The sequence below is a fragment of the Phaseolus vulgaris genome, chromosome 1, assembly GCF_051622355.1.
Source record: "Phaseolus vulgaris cultivar YP4 chromosome 1, ASM5162235v1, whole genome shotgun sequence".
In the NCBI taxonomy this organism is placed as follows: Eukaryota; Viridiplantae; Streptophyta; class Magnoliopsida; order Fabales; family Fabaceae; genus Phaseolus; species Phaseolus vulgaris.
In genome coordinates, this window is record NC_143498.1 from 11,635,737 (window position 1) to 11,654,151 (window position 18,415).

The 18,415-nt window shown below is 34.4% G+C and overlaps 2 protein-coding genes across 3 annotated transcripts; both read left to right on the forward strand.

Moving 5' to 3' along the window:
- The first annotated feature begins 487 nt into the window (after positions 1 to 487).
- LOC137815443 (uncharacterized) lies at positions 488 to 2,222 on the forward strand. Its single transcript, XM_068618572.2, has 7 exons — positions 488 to 899; positions 984 to 1,219; positions 1,296 to 1,463; positions 1,542 to 1,646; positions 1,721 to 1,790; positions 1,865 to 1,960; positions 2,038 to 2,222. Exons 1-7 carry the CDS (start codon positions 495 to 497, stop codon positions 2,143 to 2,145), a joined length of 1,188 nt encoding a protein of 395 aa, XP_068474673.2. The 5' UTR covers positions 488 to 494; the 3' UTR covers positions 2,146 to 2,222.
- An 11,385-nt stretch (positions 2,223 to 13,607) lies between these two features.
- LOC137813549 (uncharacterized) lies at positions 13,608 to 17,388 on the forward strand. 2 transcript variants are annotated; one of them, XM_068615878.2, is made up of 4 exons: positions 13,608 to 13,897; positions 14,984 to 16,351; positions 16,624 to 16,770; positions 16,963 to 17,388. In XM_068615878.2, exons 2-4 carry the CDS (start codon positions 15,977 to 15,979, stop codon positions 17,047 to 17,049), a joined length of 609 nt encoding a protein of 202 aa, XP_068471979.1. In that variant the 5' UTR covers positions 13,608 to 13,897; positions 14,984 to 15,976; the 3' UTR covers positions 17,050 to 17,388. The 2 variants fall into 2 exon arrangements, with proteins under 2 accessions (XP_068471979.1, XP_068471978.1); XM_068615877.2 differs by having other exon boundaries at positions 15,845 to 16,351.
- Positions 17,389 to 18,415: the final 1,027 nt, after the last annotated feature.

An 18,415-nucleotide genomic window follows, 5' to 3' on the forward strand; every position in this document is an offset into this window, starting at 1 on the left:
GAAAAGGAGAAATCTCAACAGGGGACGTTGTCTGAGAATGTGGAAACAGGGGTCACTTCTCCTCCATCACCACCTTTTCGCCATGTAAAATGGAAGAGGGCCCGAATTAAGAAGTCAGGTGCACCAAGTTCTGAGCAATCCGGGGTTATAATCGAAAAAATTGTAAGTTATTTTTGTTATTTTCAATTTTTTTAAAGCATTAATTATATTAATGATTGAAAATATGGTTTTTGTGTACTCTTGCAGGATTCCTTGGAATCCGACGGTAAATTTGTTGCTGAAGGTCGTCACGATATCTGGTTGAAGCAATTGGACGACCTGAACACTCTGGTCGTGTTCGTGCCGCTGGACAAGGGGTCGGAATTAAACTTTATTTTGGAGTTTCAGAACGACAACCATCCTCCTCCTCCAAGAAGGAAACTCAAATGAAGAGTAAGTTACGTGAAGAAATAATGGAGGAGATGAGAAAGGAGACCGATTTGATGTGGCTGGAGATGAAAAAGGAGAATGATCGAATGCGACAAGAGTTTCTATCGCAACAAGTTTGTGCTGAGCCGATTGAACCCCTTGTTAGTCCCACTCCCAAGAGCACAAAGGGGAGTTGTGCGGCTCCTCCAACATCAGGGGATGATATCAATGGGCAGACAGAGGATTGTGAGCTACTGGTAGTGGGCGGCAAACTTCCTCGGGTGGTGGCACTTGGAAAAGTCTATACAAACGCCACCACCTTACATAACGTTCCTCTCTCCCCTGATGTGGCGAAGGTAACAGTTGAAAAAGTACGATTTCCTGATGCTCGTGTTCCACTACCTTCAGATGAGGTAACCACTGTGGCCGATGCATTTCAGACATTCGTTGCCTGGCCCAGAGAGCTCATTCGATCTATGCCCGAACCTCATGTAATAATTTCGTTTCATTATATTATTTTTTATTTATATTTATATATTACATATAATTTAATACAAATGTTGTTTATCTTGTAGAAACCTTTTCAGCCACCAAGTCCGAAAAAGAAGCGTGAGGTTCCAGTTGACGATCCTATGGCTTCCCTACGTCTCATTGCTAGTCAGATTGGCAATGATCCTTTTCCAGTTCCGTGGGATAATACATTTTTTCAAATCAACACTGAACTGCCACTGATGATTTACAACACAGATTTATCAGAATTTATATCTGGGAAACAGGAGCTCAATATAAGTATAATTCAATTTTTTATGATGTAAGTATCTTTACCTATTATTCAATTTACTTTATGTTAAATAATTATTGATTATGCTTTAACTAAAAACTTGTAGGTTTTTGCATAGAGTCTGTATCACTGAGGGGAAGGAAAATATGTATGGATTCGTAGATCCTGCATATACTAATCCCGTTGGACCAAACTCAACTGAGACTCAAGCATACATCACTAACATCCTGGAAAAAGAGGGAAAACAAATTTATTTATGCCCTTATATTAATGAGTAAGTTTAATTATATGTCATCAATTATTATTATTTCATGTTTTAAATATTTACTAACTCTTTTCAATGATCATATAGGCATCATTGGCAGTTACTTGTCTTATCAATGGTTGATAAGACTGCTGTGTGGTTCTGTTCCCTACACAAGAAGATGCCCACAAAATTTAAGGATATCATTGATACGTAAGTATAGTATAAACTTAACTTTGTATGTTACTAATTAACCATCTACTAATGAGGTTTTTTGTATTAACCAGTTCATGGCGTGGATATAACATCCTAAAAGGTCGATCCAGTTCAAATAATTTGAACTACATAAGAGTAAAGGTTTGTAATTTTTTTCTTTCTCTATTATCATTGTTTATCAATATACTAACATATTACTTTTTATTGAATTATAGTGTAATAAACAACCAGGAAGCTATGAGTGTGGCTATTACATTATGCAATGGATGATTACCATTATAAGACTAGGTGTTAAAACTGGTTGGAAAGAGGTATATGTTAAATCATTTTTATAATTCTTGAACATATATATATCTAGAAACTAATTTATGTCAACTTTGCAATGCAGTTATTCACAGAAGAAACACCAATGAGTGAGGAAGGCATTTCATATGTTAGAGATTCTTGGTCCACATATTTCATTAATTTTTATAACTCTAGCATAGGTAAACAATAGTGGTTTTATTATATGTAATTTGATCACTTGTAAATGTACATTTTGATGATTTCAATTGATCACTACATTTCTGTATTTGTCTGGCTGGGTTTGATCATTATGCAGGTTATTTAAATATATGGTTTCTGCACAAAACAGAGTGCATTTGTAAATAGTGATTTATGAATGCGGTCTTTACCAAGACCGCATTCATAAATCCTAAACCCCAAACCCACTCCCTAATTCAGAATAATATACAAATGCGGTTACCTAAAATGACCGCATTTGTAAATGTGATTTATGAATGCGGTCATAGGACCGCATTTGTAAATTCCAGATTTACGAATGCGTGCTGATCAAATGCGGTTCTATGACCGCATTTGTAAATTGAAAATAGCCGCATTTGTTTTACATATCTGCACTAGTGTTTGAAGAGAAAACTATCATGTATGAAAAAGTCTTTGTGTCCTCCCTTTGAGCACTCTTGATAGGTATGAAAAAGTCTTTGCTTTGAGTTGATTTGTCACTTTACTTTTCTCGCACCTTTAAATTCTTGTCTTTACATTCAAGCAAATTTAAATTCAACCTTTACTTTCTTGCCTTTTACATTTCAACATTCTTTTTGTTCATTAGGTTTCAATTCGCTTTTGAATGTTATTTTGTGTCCAATTTTTGTTCTTACCTCTTTTTGTTTGAGTCATATGTTCTTAGTGTTTCTAGGAGTCCTTATTTTGCTTCTACTAATTTTGCTTTTAATTATGAAGGTATAAAAAAAAGTAACTAGAAATTTGTTTAAGTGAAAGTAGATTTAGTTCCAAACATAGATTTCAAGTGTTCATTTAATTTGAATCCCAAACTTTTTTGTGACAATTGGAAGTGAATGAAAATATGCATGATAAGAATTATGGACATCTTTTTTTCCATAAACCAAACACAAGGATAAAAAAAAAAGGACAAGTTGAGCAAACATCTTTGGCAAGACCACCATTTAAAAAAATGGATTTATTTTATTTGGCAAATTGATTTCAACATTGTGGAATTTGATAATTTTGCTTTTATAATTTCTAGTAAGAGTAAAACTTCATTGTTAAAAGTCAAGTAAGTATCTTAGAGTCTTTTTGTGTACTTTTTCTTACTTGTATTTCTTTAAAAGTTTTGTCATCATCTATTTTTCCAACTTGGTTTAACTTATTTGTTTTGAGCTTTTCTTGTTGGTCTTTTAAAATTCTTTAGTTTTGTTGTGGTTCTTTTGAGATCAAGTGTTAAGGGATTTGTCCTTTTTCATTTGAGAGCTTCAAATCTCAAAATAGACCTTTGTTGAGAAAAAATTCTTTTTGAGTGCTTGAATTTTTTCTCCTCTTTGCTACACAAAAGAGTGACACAAGTGAGGATAGGGTTATTAACTGTTCTTTCACTAATTGTTTGTTCTCCTTGTGAAATTTTTATAGCTCTTCTTTCTTCAGGGGAATCATCCAAACCTCAATCACACCAAAAGGTTTTTCTTATGGGTGAGCTTGCGGTAGCAAAGAGATTCTTAGCCCAACCAAAGGAAGAAATGCGGCAATTGGAGGATAAACTTCAAACACTTGAAACGAGAAATGAAAGACAACCAAGAGGAAGGATGTGGGAGCAAAGAAGAGCTTCAAGGAGCTATAACCATTACAACAGCCATAAAGAAGATGAAAATTGGAGAATTCACCAATATGATGAAAGGCGCCACCAATACCATCCTTATAAAATTTATTTTCTCTATGTAAAATTGCCTAGCTTTAGTGGGGAAAGTGACCCCAATATTTACTTAGGATGGGAAGCTAAGGTTGGGCAAATTTTCAATGTATATGAGGTCCAAGATGACCAAAAGGTAAACTAGCCTCCATACAATTTTTAGACTATGCCATGCAATGGTGGCACCAAGTTGTAATGGACATTGGGCTAAACAAGAGGCCAACCATGGTATCTTGGTATAATTTGAAAGAATGTATGTGCGCACGGTTTGTTCCTCCTCATTCTAGGAAGGAACTCTTGTTGAAGCTCCAACGACTTCAACAAAGACTTGGATTGTAGATGAGTACTATAAAGATCTATAAACTACTTTGACTTATTGAAAAAGATGCTTTGATGTCTCCAAATCCAAGTGGAAAGCTTGAAGACCTTGATGTTGTGTGTGTCTAGTTGTTTGAAACTTGTTAATTCACTCCTTAAGATGATCCAAGCTTAGTTGAATCTTTAACCTTTTGAAAAGATGAGTTTTCTAAAAGGAAGTGAAATTTCAACAGGTTGAAATTTCGAATCAACAGGTTGTTTGACACTTAGTGGATTTTAAAATAATTTGGAAAAGCTTTGTCTTTGCCTTTGTTGTCAAACGAATTTCAACAGGTTGAAATTTCGAATCAACAGGTTGTTTGACACTTGATGGATTTTAAAATGATTTGGAAAAACTTTGTCTTTGCTTTCAAACAAAAATCAATCGATTGTTTCAATAAATCAATCGATTGTTTTTCTTAAAACCTTAAATAAATTTTGTTAAGTGTTTATTTTTAAATGATTCCAACAACTTTTGGTTTTTGGTTTTAACTGTTTTAACCATGTGATTGAAATATAAAAAGGTAGTTTTACACTCTTATGCATTAACGAAGTGAGAGAGATCAATCAAAAACAGTTTTCAAAGAGCATTTGGATCATCTCAAGTGTGGAATAGGATTGGTGTGTGTTTTTGCCAATGAGTGGTGTGTGTTCTTGTGGGGTTCAAGATCATCACTCTTGGTGTGTGTAGCTTGTAATCTAGGGTTGATTACATAATGAATTCTTAGTGGTTTCTGAGGATTGGATGCAGCTCTTGGTTAAAAGTGAACCAGTATAAACATTCTGTGTGAATCTCTTTATCCGTACACTTTTTAAATTGCTTTAACTTTGTTTTTATAAATTGCTTATATAAACAACTGATTGTTTCGTAAAAACAACAGGTTGATTTCCTGCATCAAGCTTAAAAACAGTTTCACATTTGATTGGACAGATTTTCCATTGATTAATTCTTCATAGCTTTTCACTCTACCTTCAATACTTGCGAAAATCATTCAAAAATAATTCACCCCCGTCTTATTTTAGCCCTATAATTCTAACAATTGGCATCAAAAGCCAGGTTCTTGAAATTCATTCAAGTTTTTGATCCCAAACCTTTTTTAAATGGCTGAATAACTACCCTTTGGGGAGGTGCTTCAATAAACAGGTCACCTCTGTTTTGTGGACTGAACTATCAATTCTGGAAGGTTAGAATGAAAATCTTTTTTGAGTCAATTGATAGAGGAATCTAGGATGCTATTGTAAATGGCCCATTTGTTCCTAAAATTGAAAAAAAAAATGATGCTTTCATTGAGAAACCTTGGTCCTAATGGACTGAGAGTGAAAGTAAAAAGGCTTAATATGATTGCATTGCAAAGAATATCATCACTTATGCTTTGAATTCTGATGAATTTTTTAGGGTCTCAAAATGTGCATCTGCAAAGGAAATGTGGGACATCCTTGAGGTTACCCATGAAGGCACAATTGATGTGAAGAACAACAAGGACAAAAACCAGTCATCAAACAGGTATATTAGCAAGAATGTTAATGAATTTAATTCTACAAACTACACTTGTTTTGGATGTGGTAAACAGGGACACATAAGGTTGAATGTCCAAGCAATGTGAGCAAAAAGAAAGGGTGTTACAAGAAGTATACGAAGAAAGGCAAATCAAGAAGATCATACAATGATGATTCATCCTCAAGTTCATCATCAAAGGAAGATGAAAAAGCCAATTTGTGTTTCATGGCAAAGGAAGAATCTGAATCAAGTAGTGTAAGTTCAAGCTCTTCCATTAATGTTGAAAATTATAGCCAACTTCTTGAGGCCTTCAAAGAGACTCATGAAGAAGCTAACAGGTTAGCCCTTCTGAATAATTGGTTGAAAGGTTTAAACAACTGGTTGGAAAATTGAGTCAAGACTTTGGAAGAAGAGTTGAACCATTCAAAAATTGATTTTGAAACTTTGGAAATGATTTATCAAAACTCTTCTTGCAAGTGTGTTGATTCTAGCTTTTGTGAAAACTGTGAATCTCTTCAAAAGAAAGTTCATTATCTTTTAAAAACTGTGGACAAGTTTTCCAAAGGTCAATCCAATCTTGAAACTGTTCTTGCTTCGGAAAATTGTGTTTTTGGCAAGGCTAGGTTGGGGTTTAATCCAAAAATCAAGAACAAATTGTTTTCAAAACCTTTTTCAAGTTTCTTTGGAAAACAACCTGTTGTTTTGTCGTAACAACTGGTTGAAATTTGCCATTATTGCATGAAAAAGATCTACACCGTTAGATTCTACAGAGTGAGGAGGTTTTGTGCTCCTAAAGGTATTTTGAAATGGGTTCCTAAGGTTCCTGAAATGGGTTCCTAAGGTTCCTAAGGCTCCTACTAACATCATTGAACCCAAATTCATAATGGGACCAAATCTTGCTTCTTAACCTTTTCTTGTAGCTATCCTTGAAAGCCAAGAATTATATTAGGTGTAAAGAATGAGTCTCAAGGGACAAAGCTTTAAAGTTAGTTCTTGTGCCTGCACTTTTCAAATGTGTACATCTAGCAAAGTTCTTTAAATATCAAGAGACATCCTTGGCACATGCATAGTGGTTGGGCAAAAGAGAAACTTTAAGAATAAAGAAAGTATGTGTGTTTTCATTTCTCAATTTATGTAAGTGTGCCTTGTGACCATATGAACATCTCAAAGTCTTCTTTTTGGGTGAATTTATTAGAGTTTTCTGTGCAAAGGTATGAACAAATTGCATACTGCATTTTTCATCTGTTTAAAAGGTAATTTTTGGTTTTTGGCAAGGCTAGGTTGGGGTTTAATCCAAAAATCAAGAACAAATTGTTTTCAAAACCTTTTTCAAGTTTCTTTGGAAAACAACCTGTTGTTTTGTCGAAACAACTAGTTGAAATTTGCCATTATTGCATGAAAAAGATCTACACCGTTAGATTCTACAGAGTGAGGAGGTTTTGTGCTCCTAAAGGTATTTTGAAATGGGTTCCTAAGGTTCCTAAGGCTCCTACTAACATCATTGAACCCAAATTCATAATGGGACCAAATCTTGCTTCTTAACCTTTTCTTGTAGCTATCCTTGAAAGCCAAGAATTATATTAGGTGTAAAGAATGAGTCTCAAGGGACAAAGCTTTAAAGTTAGTTCTTGTGCCTGCACTTTTCAAATGTGTACATCTAGCAAAGTTCTTTAAATATCAAGAGACATCCTTGGCACATGCATAGTGGTTGGGCAAAAGAGAAACTTTAAGAATAAAGAAAGTATGTGTGTTTTCATTTCTCAATTTATGTAAGTGTGCCTTGTGACCATATGAACATCTCAAAGTCTTCTTTTTGGGTGAATTTATTAGAGTTTTCTGTGCAAAGGTATGAACAAATTGCATACTGCATTTTTCATCTGTTTAAAAGGTAATTTTTGGTTTTTGGCAAGGCTAGGTTGGGGTTTAATCCAAAAATCAAGAACAAATTGTTTTCAAAACCTTTTTCAAGTTTCTTTGGAAAACAACCTGTTGTTTTGTCGAAACAACTGGTTGAAATTTGCCATTATTGCATGAAAAAGATCTACACCGTTAGATTCTACAGAGTGAGGAGGTTTTGTGCTCCTAAAGGTATTTTGAAATGGGTTCCTAAGGTTCCTAAGGCTCCTACTAACATCATTGAACCCAAATTCATAATGGGACCAAATCTTGCTTCTTAACCTTTTCTTGTAGCTATCCTTGAAAGCCAAGAATTATATTAGGTGTAAAGAATGAGTCTCAAGGGACAAAGCTTTAAAGTTAGTTCTTGTGCCTGCACTTTTCAAATGTGTACATCTAGCAAAGTTCTTTAAATATCAAGAGACATCCTTGGCACATGCATAGTGGTTGGGCAAAAGAGAAACTTTAAGAATAAAGAAAGTATGTGTGTTTTCATTTCTCAATTTATGTAAGTGTGCCTTGTGACCATATGAACATCTCAAAGTCTTCTTTTTGGGTGAATTTATTAGAGTTTTTTGTGCAAAGGTATGAACAAATTGCATACTGCATTTTTCATCTGTTTAAAAGGTAATTTTTTGTTATGAAAAATGTTCTATTTGTTGTCACAGTAAAACAATCAATTTTTTTTTTGAAACAAACGATTGTTTTTCCTCCGGCACCTCTGTATAATGCTGCCAAATTTGCTTAAGCTTTGTCTTTGCCTTTGCTGTCAAACAAAAATCAACCGATTGTTTCGATAAATCAATCGATTGTTTTTCTGAAAACCTTCACAAAATTTTGTTAAGTAGTTTTTCTGTTTTAAATGATTCCAAAAACTTTTGGTTTTTTGTTTTAACCATGTGATTGAAAGATAAAAAGGTAGTTTTACGCTCCTTTGCATTAACGAAGTGAGAGAGATCAATCAAAAACAGTTTTCAAGTTTTCAAAGAGCTTTTGGATCATCTCAAGTGTGGAATAGGATTGGGTCTTGTATTCTGAACTTTGATCTTGTGATTTACCTAGGTGTATTCTATTCCCTTCTTCCTTAATAGTTGTATTTTTGTACTTGTGTTGGCAAGAAGTGTTGTGTTCTTGAGGGGATCAAGATCAACATTCTTGGTGTGGTTTTTGCCAAGGAGTGGTGTGTGTTCTTGAGGGGTTCAAGATCATCACTTTTGGTGTGTGTAGCTTGTAATCTAAGGTTGATTACACAGTGAATTCTCAATGGTTTCTGAGGACTGGATGTAACTCTTGGTTAAAAGTGAACCAGTATAAACATTCTATGTGAATCTCTCTATCCTTACACTTTTTAAATTGCTTTAACTTTGTTTTTATAAATTGCTGATAAAAACAACTAATTGTTTCGTAAAAACAACAAATTGATTTTCTGCATCAAGCTTAAAAACAATTTTACATTTGGCTGGACAGATTTTCCATTGATTAATTCTTCATAGCTTTTCACTCTACTTTCAATACTTGCGAAATTTTTTCAAAAACAATTGACCCCACTTCTTGTTTTAGCCCTATAATTCTAACATGACTAAGATAGATATGCATGAAAATGAGGAGTCAAAGATAACTAGATTTATTAGTGGTTTAAGAAGAGAAATACAAGATGTGGTAGAATTGTATGAGTATTCCTCTTTGGAAAAGTTGGTTCACCTAGCCATCAAGGTTGAATCACAATTTTTAAAGAAAAACACATTTCAAAAGTAGTCATAATGATGGCTTCTACACATCATCATGGAAGCATAAAAATCAAACTTCTTCACAAACCTTTCCTTCCAATTTTTTCAAAGATTCCACTTACAAACCTAGAGTTTCTAAACCCTCAACTTCTACACCTAAGTCACCCACCGAAACCTCAAGTAAAAAATGTTTTAAATATCTAAGTTTTGTGCATATTGCAGCCAATTGTCCTTCTAAAAGAAACATGATGGTTAAAGGGGGGTTGTCATGAGTGAACATAGCTCTCAAAGGTTTAGGTCCCCTACCGCTTCTAGGAGCCAAAGTGAGGAAGAGTATGAAATGGCATGTGAGGGAGATTTGTTAGTAGTGAGGCGCAGGCTTGGCCAAGTCCAAAAGCCTTTTGATGAAAGTCAAAGGAAAATCATTTTTCACACGAGGTGCATCATTAATGACAAATTGTGTTCCTTAATTCTGGATGAGGGTAGTTGTACAAATGTGGCAAACACAAGAGTGGTGGACAAGCTTGGGTTACCCACCATCACTTATGCAAAGCCCTACAAGCTCGAATGGCTAAGTGAAGAGGGGGAAATAATAGTAAATAAACAAGTCCTCATAGCCTTCTCAATTGGTAAATACAAGGATGAGGTCTTGTGTGATGTTGTACCTATGGAAGCCACACACATTCGTTTAGGTAGGCCATGGCAATTTGATAGGAAAACTTTACATGATGGCCTTACCAAAAAAATCTCTTTTACCTTCCACGGGCTTAAGGTCACACTAAAATGTCTCTCACCAAAAGAGGTCCATGAGGACCAAGTCAAAATGAAAGAAAAGAGAGAAAATGAAAAAAGAAAAGAAGATTTTTAAGAGAAACCTTCTCATTTCTTCAAAAGAGGTTAAAAAGGTAATGCTTTCTCAAAAAACTATCTTCCTAGCTTATCCAAAGAAAACCCTTAAGAGTGAGTCAGAGGTAGATAGTCCTATGTGCTTGGACCCTTTGGTAAAAAAGTTTGAAGATGTGTTCCAAGATTCCCCTCTAAAGGATTACCTCCTCTAAGGGGAATTGAGCACCAAATAAACTTCATACCCGGGGCTACTTTACCAAATAGACCAGCATATAGAACAAATTCAACCTAGACCAAGGAAATTCAATAACAAGTGGAGGCATTAATAACTAAGGGTTGGGTCCAGAATAACATGAGTCATTGTGCTATGCCTGTGATTCTTGTCCCTAAAAAGAATGGGAGTTGGAGGATCTGTACGAGTTGTCGAGCCATAAACAATATCACCATTAAGTATAAGCATCCCATCCCTAGGTTAGATGACTTGTTGGATGAGTTACATGGGTCTCAAATATTTACCAAAATTGATCTTAAGAGTGGTTATAACTAAATTCGGATTAAATCGAGAGATGAATGGAAAATCGCCTTTAAGACCAAATTTGGTTTATATGAGTGGTTAGTCATGCCCTTTGGATTAACCAAAGCTTCAAGTACCTTCATGCGACTTATGCACCATGTCTTAAGACCTTTCATTGGCAAGTTTGTAGTGGTATATTTTGATGAATTCTCATTTATAGCTTGTCTTTAGAGGACCATAAGAAACATGTTAGGCAAGTATTAGAAACCCTTAGGAAGGAAAACTTGTATGCTAATCCGGAAAAATGTGTGTTTGCAATAGATCACATAGACTTCCTAGGGTTTGTTGTGAGTTCAAAATGGGTGCATGTGGATGAAGAAAAGGTTGCAGCAATTAGACATTGGCCTACACCCACCAATGTTAATGAGGTACGGAGCTTTCATGGCTTGCTAGTTTTTATAGGAAGTTTGTGAAAGACTTTAGTATCATTGTCGCACCTCTCAATGCCATAGTAAAGAAGGATGTGGTGTTTAAATGGGACCAAGAACAAGAAAAAGCTTTTGAAACTTTGAAAAATAAATTGACAAAGGCACCCATTTTAGCCTTTGAACATATGAACATCTCAAAGTCTTCTTTTTGGGTGCGAGAAAAGTAAAGTGACAAATCAACTCAAAGCAAATATGCTAAAAAAGCTCTGATAACCACATGACGTGAGTTAATTTTAGATTGTTCATTTTAGAGGTGACACTTTACTTATGATTGAGATTTTTAACAAGTATATGGTGAGACCTAGGAAAGATCCCCATTGGACACGAACTTAACCAAGTGGTTAAGTAAGTGTGAAGATTCACTTCCAAAGGCAAAGAGGAAAATCAAGATAAGGTGAAAGTGATGATGCATTGCAGAAATTGAAAGATATGAAAGGAAACAATTAAGATGGCCATGACCAAATGCTAAATGGAAGAACAACACAAAAACACAAAGGAAAACCGAATTATAACAAGTATAGGAACATAAGAATAAAGTGGTGAAATGGAAATGAAGGAAAATGATGGAAGAAGAAAGCTTATGGTGTGAATTGAGAAGGGACACGCTACTTGAAGTATGGTTTCCTCCAAGATGAGTGTAAAGAGCCGCCACTTGAGAGCTCTCAAACTCACTCAAGATAAGACCTATTGTTGGAGCAAACAATCCTCACACAAAATGTGCAGAGTTTTCCTTCTTCTATAAAATTCAACATGAAAAAACAAGGAGGAAGACACCCTATTTATAGGAGATGGTGCCTTGGAAAACAAGAAACAAGGGTAGGATGGTAAATGTGTGAGGGGGTTGCCTTTAGGGTTTGACTAAGTCAAAACCACACCTTAGGCCATTTCTTCTAGAAATTAGGTAAAAAAACAAGCTAAAATGATAACTACACCCTCTACTATGCTAAAGGAAACCTATTCTACTGAAATTACAAATAAAGAAACTAGCTGATGATCAGCTCCCAAGGCCTGTGCTCTACTCTTCGTGATCCTCTGGGGCAGGCTAGGTGTTGAGGCTAGAGATGAATCCTGACTTAGCCATGTGTATTGAGTCATGCTCCTAATCATCCTCCGGAAAGGTTGGGTTTGGTCAATGGGCACAATCTCTTTTAGGTCCTCATAAAAAAGCTAGCAAAAAGAATACTTTTATTATACACTAAAAGTAACCTAAATAATACTCTTGTGTCAAAGGAATTTAACCATTTAGTTAAAAGTTAGTATAATCATTGTTTCAGACAAATTAGAAGGGTGGGCTGCCTCTTTACCCGTTAGCTCGCTTAGACCAATCCCATATAACCCGTAGTCCGCATGGGCCAAGTGTAGAGTAAGCTGGCTCGCATAACCCGCATATTTTAAAAATTACTTTCAACACCCCCATAATTTCTTCTAGCAACCTCATATTCTCAAAATTCTAAAATTGTTCATTCTAAAATTAAAGAAAAAACATTTAATGAAAACTGTCAAATGGTAATTTGAATATTTTTTGAAGTAAGACATGGAGGTGCATGAAGAACTACTCTCTATCCCTAATTCATAACATCTTCACGAAATTCGATAATAATTTTTTAATATTTAATACTATTTTTTGTCTTTCTAAATACATAAGTTATTTAGGTTTCAAATCTTAAATACAATAGTCATACCTTCGTCTATTTTATAATGATGTGTTTACATGTATTATCTTAAAAAATATATATTTAATAAAATATTTTATTAATACAATTGAAATTTAAATTACATTAAAAATTACAACATAATTTAATATTTTTTTATTCATATTTTATTACATATGTTGTTGCGAAACAATTTATCCAATTTCTTTAAATAAAAAATAACTTAATAAAAAATAATTTATTCAAAATTATATTTAAAAATTTATTTTTTATTAATCTAAACAAAATTCTTATAATACAGGTTGACACCAAATCCATAGACCAGCCTGCATGCAAAACAGAGCAATAAAATTAATCAGCATTCTTTACACAAAACAGACCAAATACAAAACGATAGGAGCGGGCTGGTATCCATTAGCATCCCTAGTCTGAGCCCGTCGACCCCAACACTGTAGAATAGTGTCTAGTGAGTAAGTGATGATCACTGTTCATATCTAAGCCGCAACCCCACCAACAACTTGTATCCACGCCTGTTCCTATTGGCTTGGTGCAATTCACCTGTATCCTGTGCTACAATTTGCAAATATAATATTACAAAATATTTTATCTTCTTTTAAAATACTATATATTTTTTACTTTAATGAGCATGACAAGGGATATGGGGTCACTTCATTATAAAAATGATGGTGTCCTTTTCCCACTTTTGTCTTTATTTTAGTATTTTCTTACGTCACCTTTCCCAAATTTTATATAATATAAATTCTCCTTCTTCCTGCTCTTATAATCATTTAAGCACAAGTCCCACCTCGACAAATCTTTCTCTCTACCCTTCAGCTTCTCTTTGTTCCACTGCATTTTTTCCTTGTCTTCTTCTGCTTTAACTTTGTTTCCTTCGCTGAAGTGTTTTCTGTTTCTCATTCAACTTTTATTTTTCAACAAACTGTGTTTCTTCTGGGCTTGGAAAAATGTTCGCAGAGACAGAACTTCTGTTCCCATATTTTCGAAATTTCTCTCAAGAGTTTCAACAACTTGAGGAATACTGCATGACCCTAAAGTCCACTTCTTCAATGGTACTATTTTTCCCCTTTTACTGTTTCCACCTTCTCTTTAAGTTTTTCTTATGTGTGTTCACCTTATTCCCCTCTATGCTTAGTTTATCTGCATTTTCTTGATGGGTTTTTCCTTATGCTGAGTAAATTTGAAGTTTTCTTTTCTTTCCTGTGTTGTTCTCCTTCTTCTGCATCCAGAATGATTAATACTTTGGAGCAAATGAGGCTAAATAAAATTGAAAGTTTTTCTTCCTTGAATCATGTCCATATTTCCATTTATTTGGAAAGAATGTTATTTTAGTATGTGCGTATGTGTTTGATTAATCGCATGATAAATAATATCAAAGTCGAAAAGGAAAACTAATAACCAGATTATGTTTTATCATTTAATACGTGTTTATCTATTCATTTTTATTTCATTTTTGCTACCTTCCATTCAGAATGTTTTCCCATAGTCATACTCATAGCACAAGTGGAAACAGCTCGACATGACTTTGTGTGCTGGATCTGGAAAAGTGATACAAAAGGAAATAAAAGTTGTATAGATGGAAAGTCTTTTTGTTGTGATACTTCCGTGTTCTGTAATATTTCTTCCCTTTCTTTATTAATTTCTGGCGTGAAGTGTGAACTCTCAGTGGGGTTTGTCTTTTTGTGCCGCACTGAGGGAGGTTGATTGGAGAGGAAAAAGTCCTTTTATTCTCTTTTTCTTTGTAGTAAGGAAAAGGTTAGAGGAAAAGGACTGGTTGATGCTCAATTTAATACTTTCTTCAAGGTTTTGTGTGGCACTAAAAATATAGTTGGGAAGATCGTGGCTTTTGCCTCTATTTCTGTTCCCTAACAAAAGAAAATGATGTATTGATGAGTTATTTTCTTATGGTTTTGCTGGTCTTATGTTCATTGGAAGTTTACACAATTCTGGGGTTTGAGCCTGAGATTTTGAGACTTGCTCACTTTTATCATTGAGAATTGTTTTAACTGGGGTTCCATGATGTTGTACAAAAGTTTAAATATTTTGGTTTTATTCATAAAAGAAAATTGTGATCCACGTTCTCCAGCTGGGTGATGGAATTCATTATGGACTAAATGATGCCAGTTTCGATGTTTCAGCCATCTACTCCTGGACTCTTTCAAAGTCAGCTTTTGGATGAAGCATGGGCTATGAATTTGCTACCATGAACCTAATGCAATGTCAAATAAATTGACACTTGCCAGTTCTTCATTTCAATGTGTAGTTCAGCTGAATATGTATTGCCACCTTTCATTTATGCAAAGCTTCTGCTCTGTTGTACCAAAATGATGTTGTGCTATGGTATATAGTATTTGCTTTCTTGTTAAATAAAAAGCTTGACAATCCTTGTCTAGCTTGTCATTTAACAAACAATTTATCATGATAATAACAACTGATTCCATCTACCAAACTGGAGAATGTTGTGTTATTCATTAATTGTACTTGAAACTTCGAGGCCTAAAGTCTTTGCTCACGAATAGCTTTTGTATCACCACAGTACTCTCTCGGTTCATTTTCTGTATCTTCATTCTATAGCGGTTGAGAAAAATCTCTAGTGGTCTAAATCTATTCTTTAAATCATCACTTGGTAGGATGATGATGACTTGTGATAACTATTGACTCATTCTAAGAAATTAGAGGCGTTAAGGAATCGTGCAAATTTTATCTTGAAATTTTTTGCATCTTTTGTCTCAAGTATCTTGTGCTAGAGAAACTTCTTAACATTAGTAAATAAAAAGGTGTTGAATCCTTATTTTGCAAGACTAAGTCATGTTAAGCCACACTGCATCTGGAAGTAACCATGGCTGTTATTAGCATTATTGTTGTGGGTACACAGTACTCGTATGAACACCTGGTAGATGATAGATGATTAACTATTCAACATCTAATGTGTGTTTGTTGTTATAAATCTAAAATGCTGCTTTTACTGATTAATTTGTTTTTCTTTTCATGTCTTGCAGAATGACCTCATACAATCTTCTTCTGCAATCTCAGAATATGATTTGTTAATTGAGGGAGATCTGTTCAAAGCACCTGAACCTATTATTGAAGAACCAGAAATAGACCTCGATCCTGTGCAAGCAGCCATCTCAATGATATCTTGCGGGGAGGATGTCCCCTCACAGGGTCTAAAATCATCAGATATTAATTTACTTCAAAATGAACAGCTTCTGAGTGAGGTATTTTACGAGTGCAAAAAAGATCTCTTAGAAAAGACAGTGATAGAGTCACCACTGGCGGATATTATGGAAATCAAGGTTTCACCACTGAACATTGAGGATAATTCAATTCAAGTAAACGAACCACTTCCTCACATGACTCTACCAAAGAGTATCAGTTCAGAAAGTCTGAGTTCAATGGACTGGATGCATGGAGCTGCATTGAAGCCCAGTTTTCTGGATTTCCCGGGATTAGATTTCAATGCAGTTTATGGCATGCGGAGAGCATTTAGCGAAGGAGATATAAAGGTCAAACTCAAACTCATTCGTATATTATGTGTTTGCTTATAAGTTTAAGCCTGTATCTTGTGATGTTTTTAACACTGTCAAAGAAGAAAACTTCACCTGTATCAATTGATCTGCTCTTTACTCGTGATTCAAGCAGTAATGATACAGATAAGGAATATTGGCAAAGACACGACTTAATGTGATTGTTTTCTTTTCTCTATTAACTGAAAACTCTAATAGCTTTCTTTTATTTACGCAAAATAGGCTAATGATTGTGTCTGCTTTTATGACAGACTCTTAGTACTGGGAACACGAGCTTTGGCCAATCTCCCCAGGAGAAGCCTTTTCTTCTCGGCAACTGCACTAGTGAGGAACGTCAAGAAAAGCTCTCCAGGTATAGAAATAAGAAGACAAAGAGAAATTTTGGGAGGAAAATTAAGGTAACTATAGATTTTCGCAACAGAATACTCTTTAAAAGTTCTATGGAATACATATATCTGCTGGAATTTACTATGTTCACTTCTTGGTTAATGCATCTAACTTGGTTTTCTTATGTTACATAATTTCAATTATGATATTTTCGGTCTTTCACCTGATCCTAAACTCAACTAATAATGTGTTTTGGTTTTTAGTATGCTTGCCGGAAAGCACTTGCTGACAGTCAACCAAGAATCCGTGGAAGATTTGCAAAGACAGAAGAGTTAGATTTCAAGAGGTAATGAATGCTAACTGACTCAGTTGGAATTGGAAGAAAGCAGGAATCAAGTGTTGTATTGTATCTGATCAAGATGTTTGGAAGGGCTATCCGCATGAAAACTATAAACTTGGTGGAGTTCTATAGCTTGAACAAACAAGTTTTGCTGAATGAATGAATAAATGAGGCAGAGACCTCAAACTCCTTAGGGTAGTTTGCCCCTTATCCTCTGTAGTAGCCTTCTTTGGAGAATGACCTTCCACGTATGTAAATATGGTTTGTTGAATAAAACAATGGAAGAGTAGTTAAGGTTGTATAATGTTCATATTATATATACGCAAATATGCAATATTTATTTTTGTTAGTTACATATGTTCGAATCTTCTCATTTTTCTGTCTCCTCTCCCCATTCAGTACATATTCAGTTTAAAGGTTTAGATTATATGGATGATTAACTAGTTGACACAATTTGTGGTATTATTGACTGAGTTTTTACAATGTCATGACTTCAAAACCTTCTTGACATGAGTATTCATCTTCTTAGAATCCAGCGTGAAGTGCTAGATGAAGGGTGGAAAAAGGTCCAACACAGTACATATGCTGCATAGTATTTGGACTAGTGTTGATCTATTTGATGCCATGAACTTAAAGTACAATGAATAGATGGCTTGAACAGGATTAATATAAAATGTAGTATTTATAGACATTTATAAAATAAATTTTATCATAAATAGAATGTCAGTACTTAATATTAAATTATTATTTAAATATTAAAATAAAATAAAAATAAAAATTATTGTCAATAGTTTATTTTTTATTAAATAGAATTAAAACATATTCAATTCGATTGCATCCAATAAAATTAAAATTAAAATATAAGTATTGACCAGAAAAAGTTCAAATCTCATTTATATACAATATATAAAAGTAACCCAATTATTGAAAAATATTTTAAAAGAGTGTGATGTTAAATATTGTACTGGTCGAAACATCTCGACCCACGCACTTAGGTATGGTTAGATCGGTAATATAAATCACGCTTAGCTCGGTCTGAGTTAGGTATGGGCGCAATAACTCGTTGGAGGGGTAGCCCAGATATTTTGTTCGGTATACGTGGAAAAGATAATTTAAAACAACAAGAGGAATAACTGAATTAGTTGAAGCATATTAATAAATACAGGTCAAAGTGGTTAGGAATGTTGGTACCCGAAAAATAATAGGTATGCGTTAACCAAATATTGTTACTATTGAATTATATTGTGTTGAAGATTATATTCTGAATGTTGAGATTATATTCTCACTGATGAAAGTTGTTGAAGGAATGTCTATAAAAGGGGTTTAAGACCCCGGGTAAAGGTATGTTTTTTCCTAAGCTCTACACTGATATACTT